This window comes from Colletotrichum aenigma, assembly GCF_013390185.1.
Source record: "Colletotrichum aenigma strain Cg56 chromosome Unknown KSG_Cg56_contig03, whole genome shotgun sequence".
In the NCBI taxonomy this organism is placed as follows: domain Eukaryota; kingdom Fungi; phylum Ascomycota; class Sordariomycetes; order Glomerellales; family Glomerellaceae; genus Colletotrichum; species Colletotrichum aenigma.
The window spans coordinates 3,256,273-3,278,803 of NW_023500909.1; the positions used below are offsets into that span (position 1 = coordinate 3,256,273).

Genomic DNA, 22,531 nt, shown 5'->3' on the forward strand with positions numbered 1-22,531 from the left:
GGGATGCGATTTAGCGGAGACCAGCACGGAACAAGGCGAGGGAGAGCACCGTTGCAGCATGGGTATCCGTAAATTGCTTTGGTTCAGGCACCTCTGGCGGGTGGTAGAGTCAAGGTACTGCTCACCGCATTCCTGTTGCCAGGTACACTCGAATACCTCCAAGTGGACTGGTGGACACTGGTTGGCAGCTGGCACGTGACAAAATTCGGGTCCCGACGCGTAGAACCTTTTGCGCGTTTCTCACCAAAAATACAGGGGTGTCAAAGAAGCTACCCCGTCACTTTGGCGTCATGAGCCAATGAGAGAATTCGGCTTAATTGTTCAAGATAATTCCCAAGACTATCATTGTTTACTGCTCAACAGTCTACCAATTCGTGTGAGCCCCCAAGTAGCTAACTGGAATCAACCAATACATTCCGGTAAGGTAGAGCCAAACTGGCCAGCAACTAAAATAGAAGCAGCTAAGACTTCGCGTCCAAAGGACATGGGCCCTCTTTCGTCTGCCACCTCCCTGCAGCAAAGCCATTCATGGGTTTGACAAAGTAAATACATTCATACAAGCCTTGGCTGCCTGCCATTCGGCCTCTTCAGTCTTTCCTGTAGTCGTGATATTGTAGGCTCACGATGCCATCCAAACGCCTTCTAGTCCGTAACCATTCCATAAAGTTTTACAAGTGAGGGTAATCCTGTCCAAACGCCAACCAATAGACCAGTGTCTACAAGTTCAAGTTCATCTCGAACTCATCATCTTCAAAGTCCTCGTTCTTGGGACCAGCATTTCCGAGGACATCGTTCTCGTCGTCTCCGGCCGGATCAAAGATGGAGAGGAACTGGAGGCGGCCAAGTTCCTCAGCGTCCTCGGCGTGTCCGTCCGGCTTCCTTGGGGATGCCTCACGTCGGACGACAGTCTTCCGGGGAACAACTGTGGAGACATCCATTGACGCAGGTCGCGCTCCTGCGGCAGGCCTGGCTCGTCCACTGACGAAGGACGAGGCCGAACGACCCTTGTTGTAGCCAATGGTGCTTCTGGAGGCCGCTTCGCCAACAGCACTCTCTGCGTTGGAGGACTTGGAGGCCAGAGCTGCTCTGGCAGGCCTAGTGCGGGGAAGAATAGACGAGAGGGGTCTTCTGGCCGTGGCGGTGGGCTCAACGGGCTTCCTCTGCTTGATGGTAGAGCCGGTGGCCATCGACAAAGCGGATGCAGCCCTTCGAGAGGCGATGGTAGGAGGGTACTTGCCTCCCACAGTCTTCTTTGCAACGGCTGCATTGGGGGCAGGGGCGGGAGCCTTCCTCCGGCCAAAAGCTACCGTCTCAGGGACGTCAGCAACGGACCAGTCCATCTCTTGGATGTCCCGGAGAATACGGTCGTCGGTCTCCTTCAGGGCCTTCTTGAGCTTCTGTTGCTGCTGTCTGTCCTGAAGTCTGACACCGTCCTCGCCCATGGGGTTGTAGAAGTGGTTGTAGTAGCCCTTGAGCAAGTTCTCTGGCTTCAGCCCCTCGAAAGTCAAGTCTCCCTCAATAATGTCAGACTGGTAGGGCAAGTCTTTGGCCGGGGGCGGCGCATATTCCACGTCAGGCTCATCCGCAGGGCCAGCTTGGTCGTTTCGCACCTCGAGCTTGAGGGGAGCAGCGCCGGGAGACCGCTGCTTCAGCTTCTTGGTGGTCGTGGGCTTCGTCTGGGTCTTCTCAAAGTCCTTGACAATGTCCTTCACTCCGGTGTTCTGGGTGCTCTTTGCCTTTGCGTTGGTGGTTTTGTTTCCAAGTGGCGCCCGAGCACGTGTCTCTGCCAAAAAATCAGTCTCTTTCTTTTCCTAAGACAGTCATCTCAGAGGCATACCGGAGGGAGTGACGAGGTTCTGCTTCTTGGCGGTGCCCTGAATAGCTCCGTTCGCATTGGACCTGGGTGCAAGCACCGACTTGCCGGCGTTCACGGCATTCTCATCATTGAGGGGAATCTTCAAAGGCGTCTTCGGGTATCGGGCTCCAGGGGTCTTAGGAGCCATTTGGCTCTTTCCGGGGGCAAGTCGAGCAGCCTGGGCCGCGTTGACGGCGTTCTCGTCTCGGATCGACAACATTGTCCCTAGAGCCAGATGGCGGAGTTGTCGATAGTTGGATGTGTTCGTGGTTTCGCTGCGGTGGTGAGTGTTGTCGTCGTGCGCCGTGTATCGCGGTATTGTCATCACCTGTCTTGTCGTTCGTTCGAGACTATTGCGTCGTCAAGAGGCGAATGGGGGGGCTAAACGGATTTGTCTGCTTGGTGGCGTTGACCGGGAAACGAAGCGCAGAAGCTCAGACCTAGCGTCCACGCCATGAATGAGAGTGTCCAGTGCTCTCGGCTCTCACAATGGAATGAATGCCACCGCCGCACCGCGACCTGCACCGTGCCACAGAACCCCACTCCACCTGACCCGACCCCACCGCCCGTGCCAGAGCTAATCCAATTGCAGCTGCCTTTGAGCGTGTGAAGATCAGGCCTGGCTGTCCACTCAGCAGGAATTGCTTGCCCCTGGCACCGGCGCTGGCTGGGGCTGCTGGCACGCTGAGGGTGGTCCGCCACGGGTCGCAGCTGGAGCGAACTTGCATGTAGAGGGGCAGTTATTTCAACACCTCACACCCTTTCCTCCCGCTTCCATCCCCCGACAGTTGCGATTCAACGTTCCCCGATCACGTCTCATTCCCAACTACAACAAACTGCTTATCGCATTCTTCTTGCACCGAACTCAACCTCCCTCAAACACCACAAAGTCTTTCGCAGCTCAACACCATCACCATGGATCGCATCAAGGAGGTAAGTCTTCCCCTCACGTCCGAGCCCCACCATGCTGCCACCGGCGGTCTGGAGGGGTAAGATGTCGCCTCCCGAAAACTGTCGTGAGATCATTGCTGACGACGTCTCTCTTTGCCTCTCAACAGAAGATGAACTCCCTCCGTCTGGAGGCCGACGAGTCTGCCGCCAAGGTTGAGGAGCTCCAGGCCAGAGTCAAGACGCTCGAGCAGGAGAACCTGGCCAAGGAACAGGAGATCACCTCCCTTCAGCACAAGAACGGCCTGCTTGAGGGCGAGGTCGAGAAGCTTGAGACTGCAGTTAAGGACTTCAAGAAGGCTGCCGACGAGAGCGCTGGTACTGGCACACAAAACGAGACTCTTCAGCGAAGACTCCAGCTCCTCGAGGAGGAGGCCGAGGAGGCGGACAAGACCCTTCGCGAAGCCAACGAGAAGTACGTTCTGGACCCTGTCATCGAACCGTCCAAATATTTCCCCCCCCTTTTCCCTAGTCTTCAACCACCCCCCGACCGACCCCCCTTTCGTGTTCATTAAAACCCGCCCCACCGATGAATCTCGTTACTTACACCGTCTTTTTCCACAGGCTCCGACAAACCGACGTCAAGGCCGGCCACTTCGAGCGCAAGGTCCAGGCTCTCGAGTCGGAGCGCGACCAGTGGGAGTCCAAGTACGAGGAGATGTCCAAGAAGTACACCCAAGTCCAGAAGGAGCTCGAGGACTTCCAGAACGAGATTGGCAACATCTAAGCCTGTGTCTCTCACGGGGGAGTCAATTCGTGCAAGGCTTTTTCGTTGTGATAGATTTCTGGCCTGGAACACCTCGCTTGGGGGACCTGAGCAAGCGATCCCGATAGCGGTGGATTGCAAGTGACGGGACGTTTTGCGACCAAGTTATAGCAGCCTTGTTTTTACTCCTTTTTTTGTAACCCCCGTCAACAAGAGTCCTGTTCTGCCTGAAATGCCTCGGTCTATGAAATTCTCGAGGAGAAAACACAAGCATCTCGTCGAACCACGCTGGGCGTGTGAGGTATCTTATTGGCAGCTTCTGAACCACAAATCCGAGTTTATACCCTCCTTATTTCTTGAACTTGGCCTTCTTCTTGGCCTTCAGCTTCCTGTCGCCAACTTGTCTCTCCAGCTTTGACTCGTAGCGGAACTTGGGCTTCTTTGGCCTGTCCTTAAACGTCTTCTTCTTCGCCGCCGGCTTGTCCGCTGCAGGATTTTCTGTCTTGTCCTTGTTTTCGTCATTCGCTTCCTCGTCGCTGTCTTGGTTGAGCTTCTCGAGACCGTCTCGTGTGACGGCGATGGCCTCAACCTTGACCGTGGTATACCGATCTTCGTCTATGTACTCGTCTTCGTAGTCCACGATGTCTGTCTGCGCCGCTTGCTCCTTGCCCTGGTCTTCAATGCCGTCCCACTCTTCAAAGTCTGAAATTTCCTGGTCGTTGTCTGAGTCCGCGGCCTGCGCCTCTTGGAGCAGTGCGTTGACGGCCTTGACATGCTCCTCGACTTCCTTTTGCCGTTCTTGCTTTACCTGTGATTGCCTCGTATTAGCGACATTCCCTGAAACGAGGCAACCATGACCAAGACAGATCCTTACCTGTTTTCTCATCTCGATCTTCTCCTCCCTCGCTTTCTTGGCCGCCTGCTCCTGCGCAAACTTTACGCGCTGCAGCTTGCGCTTGTGAAAACCGGTCAAGTAATCCTGCCGCGCATCGAAATCGAAGTTGACCTCCTCGACCGCGGACTCGGCCTTGCGCTTCTTGGGCGGCGGCGGCAGCGCGGACTTTTTCGGTCGGGGTCTGGCGAACATGGTTGGTTTGTGGTGGTGGTGTTGCTGTTTCTGAAATCGGGGTTTGCAGTCGCGGATTCGTTCGTGGTGGTGGTCTTGGACCTTGGACTGAAATTTTTAGAGCGGCGAACTTGCAGCCTTGCAGGTGCCCGGGCTGGGGGCTGGGGGAGGGACCCTGCCGCTGCGGCCTCTGTAGGGTCCACTGATGCGGGCCAAGCCGAGGAGCTAAATGCGCTGGAGGGACCTCGCTCGACCTGCATCTGTCAGTGAGACCAGGTGACATCGGCATTGGTTTACTGGATTCTGCCCCTGTCGGAAGTCTTTCAGCGTTGGCCGATGTAAGGCAACCGTTTGCCTGTACAAGCTGGGAAACGGATCAAGCTATCAATGGCAATCTTATTGTTTCAATTCATACCGTATCATTCCGTGTCCAGACCAAAGAACTAATAGCAAGACGGACAGTTGTACTTTATTCCTGAATGTATTGAGCCTTTCGTTAAGGAACTTCGATCAGATTTGAAGTATCCTTCGTACTTCATTTTTGTACAGCTCAACTCACCAAGACGGTGTCATACAATTTGATCGTGAAGGAATGCTATTGAGCTCTACCTTGGTCTTCTGTTTATGCAATCACCTGCTGCACCCACTCATGTCTTGCGACCACCCTCACAACAACCAGGAAGCTCAGATATCTATCTAGGCTACATCTCTATGTTGAAAGGGAATTTGCCCCTGACGAGGCCATATCTAGAAGTACAGAGAAGTAAACAAACCGCTTCGAGAACAAAACAACATATTTATCGAGACAAAGAAAGAACGAAACAAAGACACAATGATAGATGCATGTAGCCGACTCTACAGATGTATCATAGTATAACCAGATATGCATCTATCAGATGGATGCGGATCATGGTTACGTAAGGCTCAACCGTTCGAAGCTCAGGTAAGGTACCTTGGCCATGCGTCGTCCTGCAGCCAGCGTACGTCCAGCAGCACTACGAAGACATCGCATCGAAGACCAGGCTCATCTTCGAACAGCAATCCCCCAAACAGCCAGCCATGCGTCTTTCAAGAACAGCAGGCCTGATGGCCTTCTGCGCCACGGCGCAAGCCTTCACCGACACCTCTCCCTTCGTCATGCTCTCGACCGCAGAGTACGTCCCCGAACAACATCCGCCCCTCGACTCGACATCATGCTAACCCATCGATCTCTCCAGCTTCGCGAAGTCCGCCTCCAACGCCGCTCAGCTCCAGACTGAGTCCCAGGTTCTCAAGTCCGTTCAGGACCTCCTCTCCTCCTGCCCGACCGACCGCTACCTCGTCGTCTCCCAGCCAAACGCCAACGCGGCTGACATTCGCGACCCTGACGGCGGCGACTGCCGCTCCCCCAACCTCTGCCGCGCAATCTCTTCCAAGGATATCCGCGGCGTTTACAGCATCGCAGAGGTCGTAGGCGAGGTCAAGGTCGACAGCGTCGCCGAGTACCTCCACAAGGCGTGTGGCAGCAAGAAGATCGAGATCGACCAGACGAGGCTCGCGCCCCTTGGCCGCGACGCCAGCGAGAGAGCCTCCACGCTCGCCGACAACGACCACGTCCTCGGCCAGAGCCTCGAGAAGTTGCGCGAGGCCTCCGACTCGTACACCGTCATCTACCTCGCCAGCCCATCTGAGCCAACCTACCAGGCCGAGTTCCCCGAGGAGCCCCTTCACGCCGAGCTGAAGCGTCACGAGGCCAGCCTGTTGCAGGTCCGCAAGGACAAGAACGAGACCAAGTGGGAGAAGCTGCCCCTGTTTGAGAAATACGTCTTCTTCTCTCCTGGTATGTCTCGTCGTTGCATTTGGTGGACTCAAGGAATGCTAATGTATATGCAGGCATCTTCCACGCCCTGGTGGCAGCCATCGTCCTCTTCTCCATTCTCGGCGTTGGCATCAACGCCCTCGCCAGTCTCGACATCCCCTACGGATCTTTCGAGAAGGAGATGGGTCCCGCCGCTCAGAAGAAGAACATCTAGATGTACACCACCCACGCACGATCGGCAACCTCCAACGTTTTTACGGCGCTCGTATCGCGGCATGTATTTTCTTTTTGACATCATGGGAGTTTACTCGGTAGGCATGTTTAAAGCAAGGGGAAGGGACGTCACAGGTCCACAGCTGGATCGAACCGAAATGATTAGAGCAATGGCTGTCGGGGTTCGTTAGTGAGTGACCTCGTCGTTGTTCCGCGAATGGCGTGAATGTATTCTATAAAATGGACTTTTTTCTTGTTCTCCCTGCAGCCGCCTCCCAAGTTTTCATGATGTGAAACTCCGTAAACGCCTGTTGGCCGTATCTAGTCCGCGGCCACCGCAATCATGGGTCTTCAAAACGTTCCTCCCCCGTTCCGTCATGCCGCGAAGCCAAAGTGACTCATTCAACGTCCTTCGCCCTCATCTTCCTTGCCGTTCATCATGCAATACGCTTAGACAAGGTGGCTAGGCAACAAGAAGTTGGCGATACCTTCGCGGATGGCGTACTCGTGCCCACAGTTGCCGCAGACCAGCTTGCCCTCCATGATCTGCGTCTCCATGAGCAGGTGGTGCAGGTCCTTGAGCATCTTCTCGTCGCCCTGGAGCTGCTCAGCTGAGGGGGGCTCAGCAGGAAGTTCGGGGAAGCCCAGCTGTGAGTAGTGGTCAGCGCCTTGCTCATTCATTCAATCATATATGAGATTTTTTCAGCAGTGTCCGAAACGGTCGTCGCCGGCGTGTGTGCTCAGGCAACCCTGGTACCATGGTGTGACTGACGAGATGAAAAAAACAGAACAGACGGGACAAAATCTGTCTACTTTGGGGCCCAGATGTAAATGCACAAGAGTAAAGAACAATATATGAACTCACCTCGGTCGCATTCGTTCGCAGCGCGGCCCAGTCTAAGCGGGGCAGGACGTTGAGTAGCAGCTGGGGGTTGACCTCGATGTCGTCTTCCACCAGCTCTGCGTCCTTGGGGTGGAGGGGAAACGAGGCCGCCGAGACCTTGCAGGCCTTGGCCGCGCAAGTCAAGAAGTTGAGACTGAGAAGCTTCATTTTGGGCGGGTGCAGGAGTGACTTTTGCAGCGAAATCTTGTCTGCTTCTCGTTGCGCTTGTCTGAGTCGAAGTTTTAGGCACGGGAAATTTTTGGGCGACCCCACACGTGATGCACTTTCGCATGTGGGCGTCCCAGCTATTGGACTGATCTCATGGAGAACTTAAAGCCAATCTCAAACTACAATTCAACGTCACACATGCACTCAGTACAAAAATATGCCTGGCTGTTCTGCTCTTCTTGTTGGACAGTTTTGGTCTTGATTTCTTTGCTTATCGTGGAAACTGCCGCGTATTCCTCCACTATCATCTAAGCCATCGTCTTCTCGTAGCCGACATCCTCCTTCGCGGCTCTGTTCTTGCTGACCTTCATGTAGACAGCGATGAGAGCAACAACGACGCCAAGGAAGAAAGCCTTCTGGAGGAGGGACCAGCCCTCGCCGGAACCGACCTCCAAGGGGGCATCTTCGTTGGAGTAACCTGAAGCAAACTCGCTATGGCCGTATTCGCCTGCAGCGCCAGGGGCGTAGCCATCAGCACATCAACACTCTTGGATTTGTTTTTGGATTCTTGTCGGGAGGAATGAACGACTGCGGGGACATCGATGGTGTGTGTACATGTCTCGTGTGTAACATGCGTGAAAGTGAGGGCGACGGGAGTCACAGTACGTGCTCAGAGTTCCACGTGGATACCTTCAGGGGGAACCTCCAGCTCTCCGCTCTTGGCAATCTTGATAGTCTTGACGGGGCGGTCGCCAGGCTGGGTCTCAGCCTGCTCGATCTTCTCGACGATGTCGTAGCCCTCGAGGACCTCGCCGAAGACGACGTGGCGGCCATCGAGCCAACTGTGAACGCCGGGGTTAGCTTGGGTTTCTCGATTTTGGTCAGGAGGGTGGCTCACGAGGTAATGACGGTGGTGATGAAGAACTGGGAGCCGTTGGTGTCCTTGCCGGCGTTGGCCATGGACAGGAGACCCTTCTTGGAGTGCTTGAGCTTGAAGTTCTCGTCGGCGAACTTCTCGCCGTAGACTGCGTCGTTGTTAGCCGGTAGCCAAGAGCATTCCCCAGTGGTGCTACTCACTGGACTTGCCACCGGTGCCGTCGCCCTTGGTGAAGTCACCACCCTGGATCATGAACTGCTTGATAACGCGGTGGAAAGTAGATCCCTCGTAGCCGAAGCCCTTCTCGCCGGTGGCGAGAGCGCGGAAGTTCTCAGCGGTCTTGGGGACGGTCTTGCCGTACAGACCCATGACGACGCGGCCAAGGGGCTCATCGCCGTGGGTGATGTCGAAGTAGACCTTGTGGGTGATCTTGGGGCCCTTGCCGGCCTCGGCCGTCTGGGCAAAGAAAGCCAGCGCCACGCCGGCGAGCAGGAGGGCGGAGACGAGTCTCCGAAGGTTGAACATGGTGGGCGATACGATCCGGGGTAGCTGGACACCAGGTCGATCAATTGGGGTTGAGGAAGTTGATGCGGGATGTCTTCTGGGATGGGAACCAGAGGACAGGTTTGTGTTTAAGTAGGTCAGTAAGAAGAAGCACACCCCGGGAGACGGAGACTGGGAAGGGCGGCTTTGAAGCTACGTTTCAAACTCCCCTCTCTGAAGCACCGAATGAGGAACTCGAGCTCGGACCCTGGTGGCCGAGACTGCCCAATGGGGAGACGCAATCCGTCCAAGTGGATGCGCCTCTCTTGAGAACTCAAGGGTCTGGCGGATCTGTCAATGCAGCCACACTGCCCGCTCAAGGCCGCCGCTCTTGGGATCCACTATTTTCCGGCGCCGACTCTCCGTGCAACGTTGATGATTTCGAAAGTTCGTGATTCGGTCGCCAGTCCAAAGAGGCAATTTTGATGGTGCAGCAGCAGTTCTTGAAATCCACAGCGACAAACCGGCAAAATGGTATGACTTGCATTTTTTGACGCTCTCTATTAGCTTGACACTAACTTGGTCTGCAGGTTTTCATTCTGGGTGTCAACTTTTCTGAGCAGAAGCTCGTCAAGGTAAGGCCTCTCCTTCGACCGATGCAAACCACACCCATGCTGCGACAATGCTGATGCGCCTCGCCTCTACAGAAAGCTCTTCAGTCCTTCTACGCTCTCGGACCGACCACATCAGAACGCATTCTCGCCAAGTACTCGATCCACCCGCTCGCAAAAGTCGGCTCCCTCGCCCCCAGAACAGTCACGGCCCTTACGGCAGAACTGTCAACGATGACGATAGAAACCGACGCGCGCAAGATTATTAGGGAAAACATTGGAAGACTAAAGGACATGGGTTCCTACCGCGGAAGACGACACGCTATGGGTCTGCCCACGAGAGGACAGCGCACAAGAACCCAGATCGAGACGGCGAAGAAGCTGAACCGCGCTAAGAGATCGTTTTAAGAGACCTTGAGGGCAGGCACGAGACGGGGATTTTGATGGCAAAAATGGTTTGGAGTTTACGAGATGGGCCGCCGACACATGAGACCATCGGGTGTACAAGATAGACACGAGAGCGCAACCGCGCCCGGAACTGTATGAATATGAACAACTATACCACTTGTACTATGTATGGCACGGGGACGTCCATGCTGTCTGAGACGACGAAAGCTATTATACACATATGCAAGCTCGGATTCGGTGTTTACTCGAACTCCAGCTTCGGCAGGTCATCCTCCAGAACGGGTGCGCCCTCCTTCTGGAGCTTAGCGGCGACAACTTCAGCGTCCTTCCAGACGCGAAGGATGTTGCCGCCGACAACCTTGGCCGCGTCTTCGTCGCTAAGCCCCTCCTGGAGGAGCGCGGCAACAAGGTCGGGATATCTGGAAACGTCCTCCAAGCCCTTGGGGACGGAACCAATGCCGTCAAAATCAGACCCGAATCCAACGTGGTCGAAACCGATGAGGTTGCCAATGTGAAGAACATGTCTCACAACCTGATGCAGCGTCACATTGGCAGGGTACAACTCGGGAACACCGTTCTCCCTCCCAGTGTCGAGGCAGGAGATGAAGTCGGGAGCGAAGTTGACCATCACGATTCCGTTGTTCTCCTTAACCAACTTGAGCACGTCATCCTTGACGTTGCGCGGGTGAGGGCAGACGCTGAAGGCGGAGCTGTGAGAGTACATGATGGGAGCCTTGCTTCCCTCCCATCCCTTGCCACCAAGAACGTCGCGCTGGGTATCTTCGCTGGTTCATGATAAGGTTAGTCAGACCTCAGCTTGTCATGTGGAGGCACGTACCTGGTGTGCGAGAGATCGACAAGCAGACCAATGCGGTTCATCTCGTGGATGACCTGGCGACCCAAGGGGCTCAGACCGTTCCAAAGGGGCTCTGCCTTGCGGAAGGGACTTTCGAGGAGCGCGGCATCAGCAAATTTGTTATGACAGTTGTGCGTGAGGGTTGAGTAGCGGACGCCCAAAGCGTGGTATCGGCGAAGGTTGGTGACGCGGTTACCAATCTGATGGAGACCCTCAACTCCAAGAGGAGAGATCAGCTGGCCCTTTGCGAAAGCCGCCAATGCCTCGTCGCTGTCAAGATTAGGTGAGAAGTCCTTGGGGTAGGCTTCCTTGATACGGGTCATGACGTCAATTTGGTCAAGAGTCCATTGGACGCCTATGATGACGCGTTAGAGACCGCTTGAATGAACCACAGTTGGGAGACTTACTCTCGGCGTAATTTCCGTCAGAGAAGTTACTGCCGTTGGCCGGGCAGGGAGTGTACACGCTCCAGAAGGCACCGCCGTTCTGGCCCTTACGAAGTCTAGGAAGATCCACATGTGCAACCATGCCGCCGTTCTCAAAGGGCTCGGTGAAATTCTTGTCGTAAATATGGTTGCCATACACTGCTCGCACAAGAATGGGAAGATCGTTGTGTCCATCTAAGTCCAACGTCAATAGGCACTCAATGACACCGGACGACCTGTCCGCTTACCAATCAGTGGGTTGTGGTTGAGGATATTTTGAGCCCTCTCCTCAACCGTAAGAGGCGGTCCCCAAGGCTTCCTAGATTGATGGCCACACGACTTCATCTTTTGGCCTAGAAGCATGTAAGAAACGAGGAGCAGCAAGACTCCGCTCACAGCGAGCTTCTTCGCGGGGGAGGGGCCTCGGCGGGCTGGCCCGGGGGCCTCCTCATCGAAGACACGATGCTTTTCATCCATGATTGAATTGAACCGTGCGAAAGGTGATCAGTTGAGCCCCAAGATCTCGCTGTATTGTATGGTTTGAAGTGCCTTCGATGAGAGTTCGTAATCAGCGGTTGCTTTGCTTTGTCCCGATAGATAAGAAATGAGCCGTTTTATCTTAGTCAGATATGGAAGTCCAACTCTTCCGCCAATCCTGTCAGGAGGGACTTTGGATCGCCAAGGTTCGCAGAAGAGACCAAGATGCTGCGTTTGTTGCGCAGACCCAGCTGGAGTCGATGCTTGGTCGATGATTCCTAATCACGCAAGAGGGAGCTGGGCCGGGGTCCTAGCTCCCAGAGCGATTGCGTTATCTGAGGTGCGAGCTCAGCCACAATGGTTCATCGGCCTTTGAAACACCCCTGTAAATTTGGAACTTGAACCCTGGAACTATCACAGCAGTTGTTTGATTCCGATGATAGATATTCGATCATTGTCATTATGGACATCAAGACTCAGTGTCGAAGTCAACCAGATTGTGCGACCAAGTCGTGGTACTAATGGAGTGTGACCAATCACAATGCGCGAATTGTATCCAGCCAACCCAAAGGCACAGCTGAGACAACTGTAAGTCAAATATCGCATGTCTCTGCTGCCTTCTCTCACACTCTCCGGCTTGCTTTCTGTCTAGTTTTTTTCGGATGATTCTCTTACTTGTCGCGCGATGTGCCTGCTGTCTAGCCTTCTTGTCCTCTACTTTACACCCTAAGCGATAAACACCCGGGATAGGCGCGGGAAGACTAGGGAGAACAGCAGTAGAGAGAGCCAGGAAACGGGTGAACAGCAACAGGCCAGTAAATTAGTAGACAGACACACAGACAAGTGCCGTTGTGTATCTCAATAACTTTAATTATAGACCATCATAGGAACAGTAGGTGCACCAGCAGCCCTTGTACAAGAAGACAGAAAAAGAAGGCCCAGTAGAGTACTGGCCACTCAAAATCGGAGCGATCAATCCATCTCATGAGCCCCATTCCGCCCCGTACTCATCCACGATCTGCTGGCAGTAATTATTCCACTGCGCATTCCACTCGCGAATGCGAGCGCCCTTCACACTTGGTGCATCGGAACCAAGTGTAATACCCAGCTCCCAGTCCTTGTCATTCTGGTCCTCAAAGTTGGACCATCGGAGACTGTTCTGCGCCAGTGCGCCCTGTTATGGCGTGTCAGAATGGCCCGTCGGCATACACAAAGAGGGTGGGAGGAGCTTCATACCAGTCCAGCAAGTCCAACATTGTCAAAACCCTGTATGACTTGGTAGAAATCAAAACTCAGGCCGGCTGAGTCTTGGCCCAGCATCGCTGGATCATCATTGCTGATGGCCGTGGGGACGCCATGCGCAATCATGGCCGGGAGAGGATGGTGGAGAATATCCGTCGCCAGCCGAAGGACCTCGTTCGAGATGGGGCACACCTCGACCATGACGTGCTTCTTGACGGCTTGATCAATCAGCATTGGATGTTTATATAACGAGAAACCGTGGCCGATTCTCCGTGTGCCCAGAAGAAGAGCATCAAATAGGTTGTCGTCAGTCGAATTTCCATCTCCGAGGGTTTCGCCTGCATGGAAGAAGAACGGCAGTGTGACATCATGTCTCCTGGCCTCTTCTTGAAACCAAAGCAGCTCCGGGGCCATGTCCAACAAGGTGCGTCCCAGATCCTCTTGAGCAACGACGTCGTATCCGCTGAACAAGAGAGGGAACTCCTTTTTCATGGCAAACAGATCGGTCATGCCTGCGACTCGGGAGTCAGTCTTTGACATCTCGACAACTGGAAATATGGTTGAACGATTCACTCACTCTCTTTCAGCTTAGTTTGCGTCTTGCTTCGCGAGTCGGACCAGATGACACGGGCTCCATGGAAGGGATGCGTCGTGTTTTCGGTTCGAGTGCTGGTGAAATTCTGAAGCTCGTCGTTCATGACCGTCCACCACACACTTGGATCATTCGTAGCATTCACCTGGTTCTGGGGCACAAGCTTTCCGCGGGAACCTCCAGCGCGTATCTCAACCCAACTGATTCTGTTCTCAGCGAGCTTGTTGAACAGAAGCTGCCAGAACCTGCGCACGATGGGCTCGTAAGTCAGCATTGTACCCGCAGGTTCGAAGGCGGATTGGAACTTCTTCCAGATGTCGTCGACGCCGAGCTCGTGGTGCGTGGCTTCCTCTGGCAGGACCACCATCTTGCTCTTGACAAACTTGCGAAATTCTTTGGAACCACCGTCTGGGTACTGGTCGGCTGCAGCCTTGACATCCATGTAGATTTTCTCGTTGGTGGATGTGTTGTAAGGTTGGTACTCCGCCGCGTAAACGTTGGCAGGGTTGGCAGCGCTCTTGAAATCCTTACCACGGTAGGAGAACTCAAACTTGGAGTTATTGCGAGCCTCCGGGCTGTTGAGACTTTGCGATGCCCAGAACCCCATGTTTTCTGTCTCCATGACCACGTCTAGCAAGGCATCGTAAGGGAGCATGGCAGTCAGGTGGGCGTGCAACAACGCGCCCTTGGGCATACCATCGACGATCTTCCAGAGTTTCGTTTGGAGGATTGTCTCACGGGCCTTGGAGAACATTTCACCAGCGTAGCCACCATTTTGACGCCAGATTGTGTTGGTTTCGTTCAGTCGGATGGCTCTGGTGATGTTGTCTGCTTTCCCACAAACCTCAGAAAGGCTTTTCCTGAATTGAGCATCTACACTACCAATCAGCGATAACTCCGAATTAGTTTTCTACCAGGGGCATGACCTTGTCTCTCTGTATCCTCCAGTTGCATCAGAGCTGCACGCGCTGCCTCGTGTTGCTTGATGATGATGCTGTCCTTGGACGGAATCTCATAGACCCATTGCCGCGAGGCAAGGGCTGGTTTAGCTAAAGGGATTGCATAACCTAATGACGGAGAGGCAAAAGCCAAACCAGCTAGGAGACTGGAGAAATACATTGTGCGGCCGGCGCTCGAGGTAGTCGAAGGTAGTCTGGCGACTTGGGAAGGTTGTCATGATTTCGAGGTCAGGGCCGTCCCTTCCACTTATAGTCCTCCGGCCTGGGAAAACGTCCTCGGGAATTTTCATAAGAAACCGTCGTCCGTGAAACCAGAACACAGCTTACCGATTGACAGATTAGCCAGCACAGCATTAACCGATGTTTCCGCTTTCCCGCATTCTTCCCGTCTATTGTACTCTGATAATTTGATGCATCGCCCACCTCCGGCTGCGGGTCTCAACTGAGACAGACGTAAAGTCGCAAGCATGATACCCCGCGTGTTCATCTGGGTCTCCAGTCTGTCATATCGGTGGTAGTGTACAAGTCAAGCGCGCCAGCCGTGGTTTCCGTCGGGTCATTGAGACTGAGGCACCGTTTGCATGTTGAGATGCGGCCTTCCCTAGGGTTTGAGTCTCGCCGAGCTCCATGTGGCGGGCTGAGAAGTCGGAATAAAATGGCCTAAAGCGGTGAGTAAAAAGCGTGACAAGGCGTCTGCCCATGTCTAGGACATGCCCATTGAGACACGGGGTCTAATGCAGGTCTAGCCGCTTTAATTGTTTCTATGGTGAACTCCTCCATCTGTCGCTCACTACCTTGTTTCTTGCGAGATATTTCGAAAGACAGGAAGGTTCGTGAATGACAGATAGAAGTAAAGAGAGACCCAAAAAAAAAAAAAAGGAATCACCCTTTTCATGGCCCTCACGTGTTTCGAACGAGCGCCCCTCTCAGACTCAGATTGCATCTCTAGAGAAGAATTTGTTTGAGCTTTTGCTTTTACCAACTGGACCAAGTGGCCCAGTCGAACTGTTGAAAGAACACGAGACGAAAGCTGCCCAAGTACCTGACCTTGGTGCCTGGTGGAAGGAGCGGAGCTCACTGGTCGAGAGGGAAGGAGGCAGCTGCCAGTTGCGACTTCCTTATGAGGAGAGGTGAGCAAATTCCAGCTCGGAAAGCAAGGTCTGCACATATTGCCCCGCACGTAACAGGCAAGACATGCTTTGATCTTCCATTCGAGAACTCGAACCATGTCCTCTGGTAAATAGATCTATGACTAGACAGAAGGTGCGGAAGTAATCTAACAGCAGGCCAAGCCGGCTATCGGGTTCCAAGACCGTAGTCGAGGAGCATCGATTGGCGGACGTTGCACTCTGACAGCGGGTATCTCGTAACTCGGCATCATGCTGTTGACGTTCCGCGCCTGTACGATCTCGGGCCGGGCCCTGGCAGGAAATCAGATGAGCCGTGTCTCTCGAGCTACAGGTCTTGCTTCTTCCGCTCGGCTTGTCCCGCCGTCGGGGAATCTGGGCTGTAGCGGTCAACGGAGGTGCTGGTGTGCACCTGCTACTAACGACGATGTCTTGCCTTGCCCATATCAAGGCCGCAACTGGCCGTGAAAGTTATTGGTTTACGAGCAAGACTGGTCTGGGTAAGATCGCGACTATTCGGGCCGGCTGGTGAGTGATAAACTGCACAAGACATAAGATCCGGATTGGAAACCAGCAGTCACCTTGATATGAGAGCGTGAGAAGCTGCTCAGTTGCTGTAAGAGCTACACATCTGACCTCTGAGGCTTCCCAATCTTTCATGCGCAGCCGAGTGTTGGGAAAACCCCGCCGCCGAATTACCAAGAGTAAAGCAGCCGTCAAGCTGCTTCGAGTCTTGCGCTAGGTGGACCTTTGAGTTGACCTATGTGTGGCTCGATCTTGCTGTACTGCGTAGTATGCTCGTTTCTTATTCGCTTCTGTCGAGGAACCAACGGATAGATCTGTAGTACTACACTATTGCCGTGATTGTAAGATGAAGATGTTGTGCTCTCTTTCCGGTTCCCTTCACCAAAGCCGGATCGTTACAATTGCTCTCATTACGCATTCTGTTTACGTCACACAACAAGCTGTAGACACGAGACTCTTGCTAATGTGTATCGGTGTGATCTCCATCTTGGATGGTGATGTGCGTGTCAACGAATCTGCAGTATTTGTCAGTGCGACGAACCACTAGGCAATAGGCCTTTGGCCCAGGTTGCAATATCCCGACCAAATCTGTGCGAAGTAGGTTGTGCTAATTCACACCGAGCACGGGAGTATCCGTGGACGTTTTCGTCGACATCTGGGATGCAGTTCCGATGCCCCCTTTGAGCTGGAACCGAACCCTTTAATAGCAACATTGAAGGAACCCATATCGAATGTGCATGGGACGACAGTGATCGGAGGAAAAGGGCATGATATCACGAGAAGAGCCATGGACAACCGAAGGCTTCTTGTGACATTGAACATTTTTTAGCGTGTGGATGACATATGATCGGATCTATTTGTGAGTGGGAGGCGAGATGTCTCCGGATGTTCGAATTCAACAGGTGCGATGCCAAAGACCCTGTCTTACTCCTTGTTGAAGGTATTCAGAACGTCCTCAGAGTCGACAGCTTAGCATGAAACAGGGACATACCGCATTCCGATAGCTTTGACCAATCTTCGACTACGTTGCGTCTCACTTGAGAAAAGCATTGGTTTTTGAAATACGTGTTGGAGGCATAGGCGCATAAAGAGTGATATAACGAGGAATTGAGATCAACTGCATGTCGTCGATGCATTGATTACGGATATCGTCCCATTTCAGAGCAACAGCACGTCCCATGTGAGCACAGGGACGGGAATAAAGCGTGCGTACCCTGATCCGAAAGCTGAGCTTGGCCGACAGACAGACACTCCGTGCCGACCGCTGAATTAGCATTTCGGGAACGGACCACGTCGACGGGACACCTCCGACATCCATGGTGACTTCGGATGATGGATGGCTCTTGCGCCCGACCTACCCCAGGCGGCACCTGGGCTGTGGACGTGGTTCTCGTGTGATGGAAGCCCGAGGTGGATAGAGGGGAGAAATACGGACCGTGATGGAGCCAATTCTGATTTCTCCATGGCGGACCAGGTTAGTATAGCTATTAATAACGGTCTTGGTCGTCTGGGGAACTGATCGGGGTGTGACGAAGGCTCAGGGGTAACAAAAGGCGCTCGCTGATCAAGGAAACGCAGATCAGCAGCAGGTCGGGGATGCTCGTACGGGTATCCGTACAGGTATCACCACCAAAAGGAACAAAGGACAAAGCAGTCAGGACGAGGACCAAAGGACGAGGACGCCTTGCCTCAATCGAGAAACGATGCGATCAGCGAGGGAGGATGAAACCTGATCCTGGGGTGCATGATTTGTGAAAATGATCCTTAATACTGCGTCAAATTGGCGGCGGTAGATGGTATGGCGGTCAGCCCTGTAGGAACCACGAGCGTTGAACCTTAGCTTCCCGGGAAAACCAGCAAGTGGTTGAGCCCTGCGGCTTCCACCAAGGTGCGTTGCCCTGTGAGTGTGGGCTCCTCGCCTGAATCTCTTCAGCTGGGAGCGGCCCCAGAATTCTGCAACAGAGACGAATGCAGGGGCTCACACAGCCCAGAGCTGTCGGGTTAGTGCCGTTATCGAGGTCGTGGGTTCTCATTCCCACAGGCCACAGTGGAGGTGGCAGACAGCCGTCAGGTCAAGTCGGCTTGCTTGGCTGCCTCATTAAGGGTCATTTGCTTTGTGTGGAGCACACGGGCAACGCCTCAGAGGCTCACAGGCACCGCGTGGGGTGGCCAGGGTCGCCTGTGGATGGATGTCTACCAGTCAGATGAGGAACACTGTGAGGATGATGAAGGAGTGGAGCACACGGGGAACGCTGTGAGTGGCTGGCGGACCGACACCGTGGGATGGCTGTGTATTTTTGGCTTCAGATGGCCCGAGTCGCCAGCAGCGTTCGTCGGGCTGGCGATGGAGCCAATCCAAGGCCACGTCTGCAGCCCGCCAGCTGCTGGCCCTTGGTAATGGGAACGGCTGTCTTTTTTCTCCTTCCAGGGCAGCCACGCAGGCACCGCACCACAGACATTGGATTGGCGTTGCCCCTCATCTCTGTGTTGGTGTTCGCCCATCGTGTTCCCTGCTTTGCCCTGCTGGCCCTGTCGAACCTGGGCCATGGCCTGTGCGGATTGTTGGGTTCGGTTGGCATTGACAGCCAGCCCAGCCCAGCCCAGCCCTGCCGTGTGCTTGCTGGCTTTGATGCCGTGTCACTGGTCCCATCTCTTGTCGCTGAGGGTGGTTTGGAGCTTCACTGACTGACAACCTGGCAGCAATCCAAGCAAGCTGTTTCCATTGCCATTACCTTCTACGGAGACCGAGGGACGCACACCGGGAACGCACACCACACCTGCAGCAGAGCAGCAGTATCTTCCTTATCCCGTCTCCTTCTTCCTCCAGGTCCAGTCGAACTTGCCGTCTTTCCATTTCTGCCCCCAACCTTCAACCTTGAAACCTTGGACCTGTCAGCAGCCAGCCTTTTTCTCTTCCTCCAAAATTTCCTCCAGCTGGCATGTGCCCCTGACTACTAGAAACGCCCTCCACGACCTCTTTCGCAACGGCGCCTTCTCGCTTTCTGTCTTCTGCCTTACTGAGCATCCCGTCCTTCCTCTCACTTTTCTTTGCCTTGTGTGTCCTCTATCGCCTTTCGTTCTGCACCGCGGCCGATCGCCGTTGACGTATTCTTTCGCTTCTCGCATCCGGCAAAGCGTCTCTAAACTCTAGTACCGAGAGACAAGCAGGGAACCACCTCGCCTCCCACCTCCTGCGACCTGCATTACGCAGTAACGACGAAACGAAACATTTCTCGCTGCCTCCTTTTCCATTTTCCCGCACGATTCCATTTCTTCGATCGCAACAACACAACCTTATTGTTATTGCAACGAACGACTCGAGCTCCCAATTACCATGCCGGGCTTCGCAGAGTCCTTTTGGTCTAGCGACTACGCTGCAGGTAAGTCACCACGCGCTACCCGCGCTGCTCCCTCTCCGACTCCCCAAAATGCTAAACCTTTGCGCCAGGACTGGGCGTTCTGTTCAGCAAGCTTCAGCAGGGTGTGCACGAGAACCGTCAAATCCTTACCGTCGCCCGATTGCGCGCCGAGGCCGAAGAGATCTACAGCCAGCGATTGGGAGACATCGCGCCAGCTGCCGACAAAGTACAAGGCGGATTCTCGAGAGATGACGGTGCCAGCGTTCGCAAGGTTTGTTTGGTGCCCCACCGGGACCTTTTCTGAGACCCTCCATTGACTTATTTCGCAGGCCTACGATGGCGTTCGGACCGAGATGGAAGAGGGTGCCAAAAACCACAAGAAGATCGCCCAGAACATTCGAGACCTCGTCGTCAACCCCTTCTCCCGCTGGTGCGATGCCCACGAATCCCGCATTCAAGACTCCCAGGATGAGCTGCAAGCTCGCATCAAGGCGCATGACAGGCAAGCAGAGCTCGTCAAGAAGCTGAGGAGCACCTACTTCAACAAGTGCCGCTTAGTTGAGGATATCGAGGAGGAGACCAAGCTGGCATTCCAGGACCCCGAAACCAGCCCAAAGAACAACATCCCCGAGATCAAGGTCTCTGAGAACAAGGAGCCCGAGAAGGTGGAGGAGAAGCACGAGGTCGACGATGAGGAGGAGATGGTCGAGATTGGCGACGAGTTCTACAACGCCGACCAAGTCAAGAAGATGCTGGAGCACATGCTGAACACCATCAAGCTCGGCGAGACCAAAGTGCCCATCCTTGGCGTGTACCAAAACACTTCGTCTGGTGCAGACATTGTGGAGTACTTGCAGAAGCACTTGAACACCAGCAGCGTCAGCTACGCCGAGAGGATTGGACAGGACCTCATCACAGCCGGATTCTTGAGGCTCATTGGTAACGTCGGAAGCACTTTCGCAAACAGCTCCAAGATGTTCTATCAGTGGCGCCCCAAGGCTTTCAAGGCCGCTGGTGTCCCCGAGAAGAAGTTGCCCCTTGGACGTACCTTTTCTCTTCCCGCTTCCGAGTCCTCGGACTCGCCCGTTGTCGGAACCGTCAGCGAGTATCTTGCCAACTGGAACGTTCTCAACAATGCCCATCCCAACGAGACCCCCGCCGAGCGATTGCGCCGTGAGGCCAGAGAAGCCGACGACAAGTACAAGGGTGGTGTGCGCAAGTTGGACGAGATGCGCTGCGACCTCGAGGAGACCATCTTCCTCCACCTCCGCTTCTTGGAGCGCTGTGAGCTGGACCGCCTTAAGGCCATCAAGACTGTCATTCTGGATTTCTCCGGCACCATCAGCAACGTCATTCCCAGCCTTCAATCGGCCGTTGACAACATGATGCTTTTCCAGGAGACAGTGCAGCCCAGCGGCGATTTGAGGTATCTGCTCGAGAACTACCGCACTGGTAGCTTCATCCCCAAGGTGGTCGTCTACGAAAACTACTACAACAAGGTGGACGAGCAAACCTTCGGTGTGGATCTTGAGGCGAGAGCACGCGCGGATAAGAAGCGTGTGCCTGTCATCATTACTACCATCCTGACCTACCTTGACAACCACTATCCTGATCTGGAGGGGGATGAGGCTCGACGTGGAGTTTGGCTGGTAGATGTGCCTCTGAACCAGATTCACAAGCTGCGTGCCAAGATCAACGACGGCAAGCCCATCCCAGCCGACGTTTTCGACGAATTCGACATCCCAACTGTTGCAAGCCTGCTCAAGCTCTACCTCCTCGAACTGCCTGGTAAGTTGATGATGGACGATTTCGGCCAACGAACATTTGCTAACTTCCCACAGATTCTCTGGTCTCCTCTCACGTGTACGAAATCATCCGGACGATTTACCAGACTCAGACGCAGGATAATGATGCTGCTCGCGTGCCTGTTCTCCAACAGACCTTGTCGCAGCTGAGACTAACTAATATCGCAACGCTTGACGCCTGCATGAACCACTTTACCCGCCTAATCGATCTTACCTCGGCCGATGAGGCTTACATCTCAACCCTTGCCACTGCTCTAGCACCCTGCATCCTCCGTCCTCGCACCGAGACTTCCCTCACAATGGAGGAGAAGCACGCGTACCGTCTCATCCGGGATCTCTTTGCTCACAAGGACGCCATCTTCAGCGAGCTCAAGCGCATGTCTACTCTGAACCACAGTGGATCGGTCAACAACCGTCCCCGTGCCATCAGCACCGACGAAAGCAACCGGAGAGCAAACATGGAAGAGCGGAATAGAGCTCTGCTCGAGAAGGCTGCCGGTAGCCGCGGCCGCGCGACCAGCCCCGCCCCGAGCCCGCGTGGTCACAGACGTGACCGTAGCGTAGGCGGCCCCGAGACCCGCTTCCCGATCCAGACGAGTCCTCCCGCAAGTGCCGTTGACCGTCACCGCTCCAGTCTTGGCAGCGTGATTGGCGCCAAGCGTTCGAGTCTGGAGGTTCCTGGCAGCGATAACAGCTCGCCTGCCGAGCCGGCCAACGGCACGGCGAACACGGCGCCGGCTGCTGAGGGTGTTGCCGCGAGAATCCAGGCCCTCGAGTCGCCGGTAGAGAAGCGCAACAGCCTCGGCCGCAGCACCGCGCGATACTCTCTCGAGCGCCGGGTGCCCGTGGCATCGAGCGGAAACGACAGCGCTCCTTCGACTCCTCGCGGGGTGACACTCGAGGACAAGCCCATGGATGACTAAGAAGCGATCGTTCGGTTCTTCGACGACTGATATTTTCTCGGCAAAGCTGATGGTTTTCCTTTTTCTTCCTTTCTTAATGTCTATTTTCTTCACAAAAAACCAACCCAATTTCTTGTCATGTGTGACGCCGGAAGAGGGGTTTTCTTGCGCGGGCGACAACGGCGGCGGCGGCTGGTACAGGAAACACAAAAAGAAGAAACAATTTACTGGCTGGCTGGCGGTGAC

At 54.4% G+C, this 22,531-nt stretch overlaps 10 protein-coding genes across 10 annotated transcripts; 4 read left to right on the plus strand and 6 right to left on the minus strand.

Annotated features, from left to right (window-relative positions):
* Positions 1 to 716: 716 nt before the first annotated feature.
* CGCA056_v004828 (uncharacterized protein) lies at positions 717 to 2,075 on the minus strand (the record flags this gene model as incomplete). Its single annotated transcript, XM_037320083.1, has 2 exons — positions 717 to 1,783; positions 1,838 to 2,075. The coding sequence occupies 2 exons, from the start codon at positions 2,073 to 2,075 to the stop codon at positions 717 to 719; spliced, it is 1,305 nt and encodes a 434-aa protein (XP_037182037.1).
* Positions 2,076 to 2,770: 695 nt separating this feature from the next.
* Positions 2,771 to 3,530, plus strand: TPM2 (Tropomyosin-2; the record flags this gene model as incomplete). Its single annotated transcript, XM_037320084.1, has 3 exons — positions 2,771 to 2,788; positions 2,914 to 3,218; positions 3,368 to 3,530. The coding sequence occupies 3 exons, from the start codon at positions 2,771 to 2,773 to the stop codon at positions 3,528 to 3,530; spliced, it is 486 nt and encodes a 161-aa protein (XP_037182036.1).
* A 328-nt stretch (positions 3,531 to 3,858) lies between these two features.
* RRP17 (Ribosomal RNA-processing protein 17) lies at positions 3,859 to 4,596 on the minus strand (the record flags this gene model as incomplete). Its single annotated transcript, XM_037320085.1, has 2 exons — positions 3,859 to 4,317; positions 4,384 to 4,596. 2 exons carry the CDS (start codon positions 4,594 to 4,596, stop codon positions 3,859 to 3,861), a joined length of 672 nt encoding a protein of 223 aa, XP_037181078.1.
* Positions 4,597 to 5,634: 1,038 nt separating this feature from the next.
* On the plus strand, positions 5,635 to 6,587 carry CGCA056_v004831 (uncharacterized protein; the record flags this gene model as incomplete). Its single annotated transcript, XM_037320086.1, has 3 exons — positions 5,635 to 5,729; positions 5,793 to 6,394; positions 6,448 to 6,587. The coding sequence occupies 3 exons, from the start codon at positions 5,635 to 5,637 to the stop codon at positions 6,585 to 6,587; spliced, it is 837 nt and encodes a 278-aa protein (XP_037181079.1).
* Positions 6,588 to 7,036: 449 nt separating this feature from the next.
* rmt-1 (Multifunctional methyltransferase subunit trm112) lies at positions 7,037 to 7,637 on the minus strand (the record flags this gene model as incomplete). Its single annotated transcript, XM_037320087.1, has 2 exons — positions 7,037 to 7,234; positions 7,452 to 7,637. The coding sequence occupies 2 exons, from the start codon at positions 7,635 to 7,637 to the stop codon at positions 7,037 to 7,039; spliced, it is 384 nt and encodes a 127-aa protein (XP_037181076.1).
* Positions 7,638 to 7,945: 308 nt separating this feature from the next.
* cpr2 (Peptidyl-prolyl cis-trans isomerase B) lies at positions 7,946 to 9,039 on the minus strand (the record flags this gene model as incomplete). The annotated part of the gene is made up of 4 exons (XM_037320088.1): positions 7,946 to 8,145; positions 8,328 to 8,479; positions 8,536 to 8,662; positions 8,715 to 9,039. 4 exons carry the CDS (start codon positions 9,037 to 9,039, stop codon positions 7,946 to 7,948), a joined length of 804 nt encoding a protein of 267 aa, XP_037181077.1.
* A 489-nt stretch (positions 9,040 to 9,528) lies between these two features.
* On the plus strand, positions 9,529 to 10,016 carry CGCA056_v004834 (37S ribosomal protein SWS2; the record flags this gene model as incomplete). Its single annotated transcript, XM_037320089.1, has 3 exons — positions 9,529 to 9,531; positions 9,588 to 9,632; positions 9,705 to 10,016. The coding sequence occupies 3 exons, from the start codon at positions 9,529 to 9,531 to the stop codon at positions 10,014 to 10,016; spliced, it is 360 nt and encodes a 119-aa protein (XP_037181075.1).
* A 241-nt stretch (positions 10,017 to 10,257) lies between these two features.
* Positions 10,258 to 11,774, minus strand: sirJ (Dipeptidase sirJ; the record flags this gene model as incomplete). The annotated part of the gene is made up of 4 exons (XM_037320090.1): positions 10,258 to 10,801; positions 10,855 to 11,227; positions 11,280 to 11,492; positions 11,546 to 11,774. 4 exons carry the CDS (start codon positions 11,772 to 11,774, stop codon positions 10,258 to 10,260), a joined length of 1,359 nt encoding a protein of 452 aa, XP_037182228.1.
* A 982-nt stretch (positions 11,775 to 12,756) lies between these two features.
* ADA2-1 (Adenosine deaminase 2) lies at positions 12,757 to 14,727 on the minus strand (the record flags this gene model as incomplete). The annotated part of the gene is made up of 4 exons (XM_037320091.1): positions 12,757 to 12,948; positions 13,011 to 13,528; positions 13,594 to 14,481; positions 14,535 to 14,727. The coding sequence occupies 4 exons, from the start codon at positions 14,725 to 14,727 to the stop codon at positions 12,757 to 12,759; spliced, it is 1,791 nt and encodes a 596-aa protein (XP_037181073.1).
* Positions 14,728 to 19,553: 4,826 nt separating this feature from the next.
* rga8 (Rho-GTPase-activating protein 8) lies at positions 19,554 to 22,306 on the plus strand (the record flags this gene model as incomplete). The annotated part of the gene is made up of 4 exons (XM_037320092.1): positions 19,554 to 19,599; positions 19,668 to 19,849; positions 19,908 to 21,366; positions 21,420 to 22,306. 4 exons carry the CDS (start codon positions 19,554 to 19,556, stop codon positions 22,304 to 22,306), a joined length of 2,574 nt encoding a protein of 857 aa, XP_037181074.1.
* Between the last annotated feature and the right edge of the window lie 225 nt (positions 22,307 to 22,531).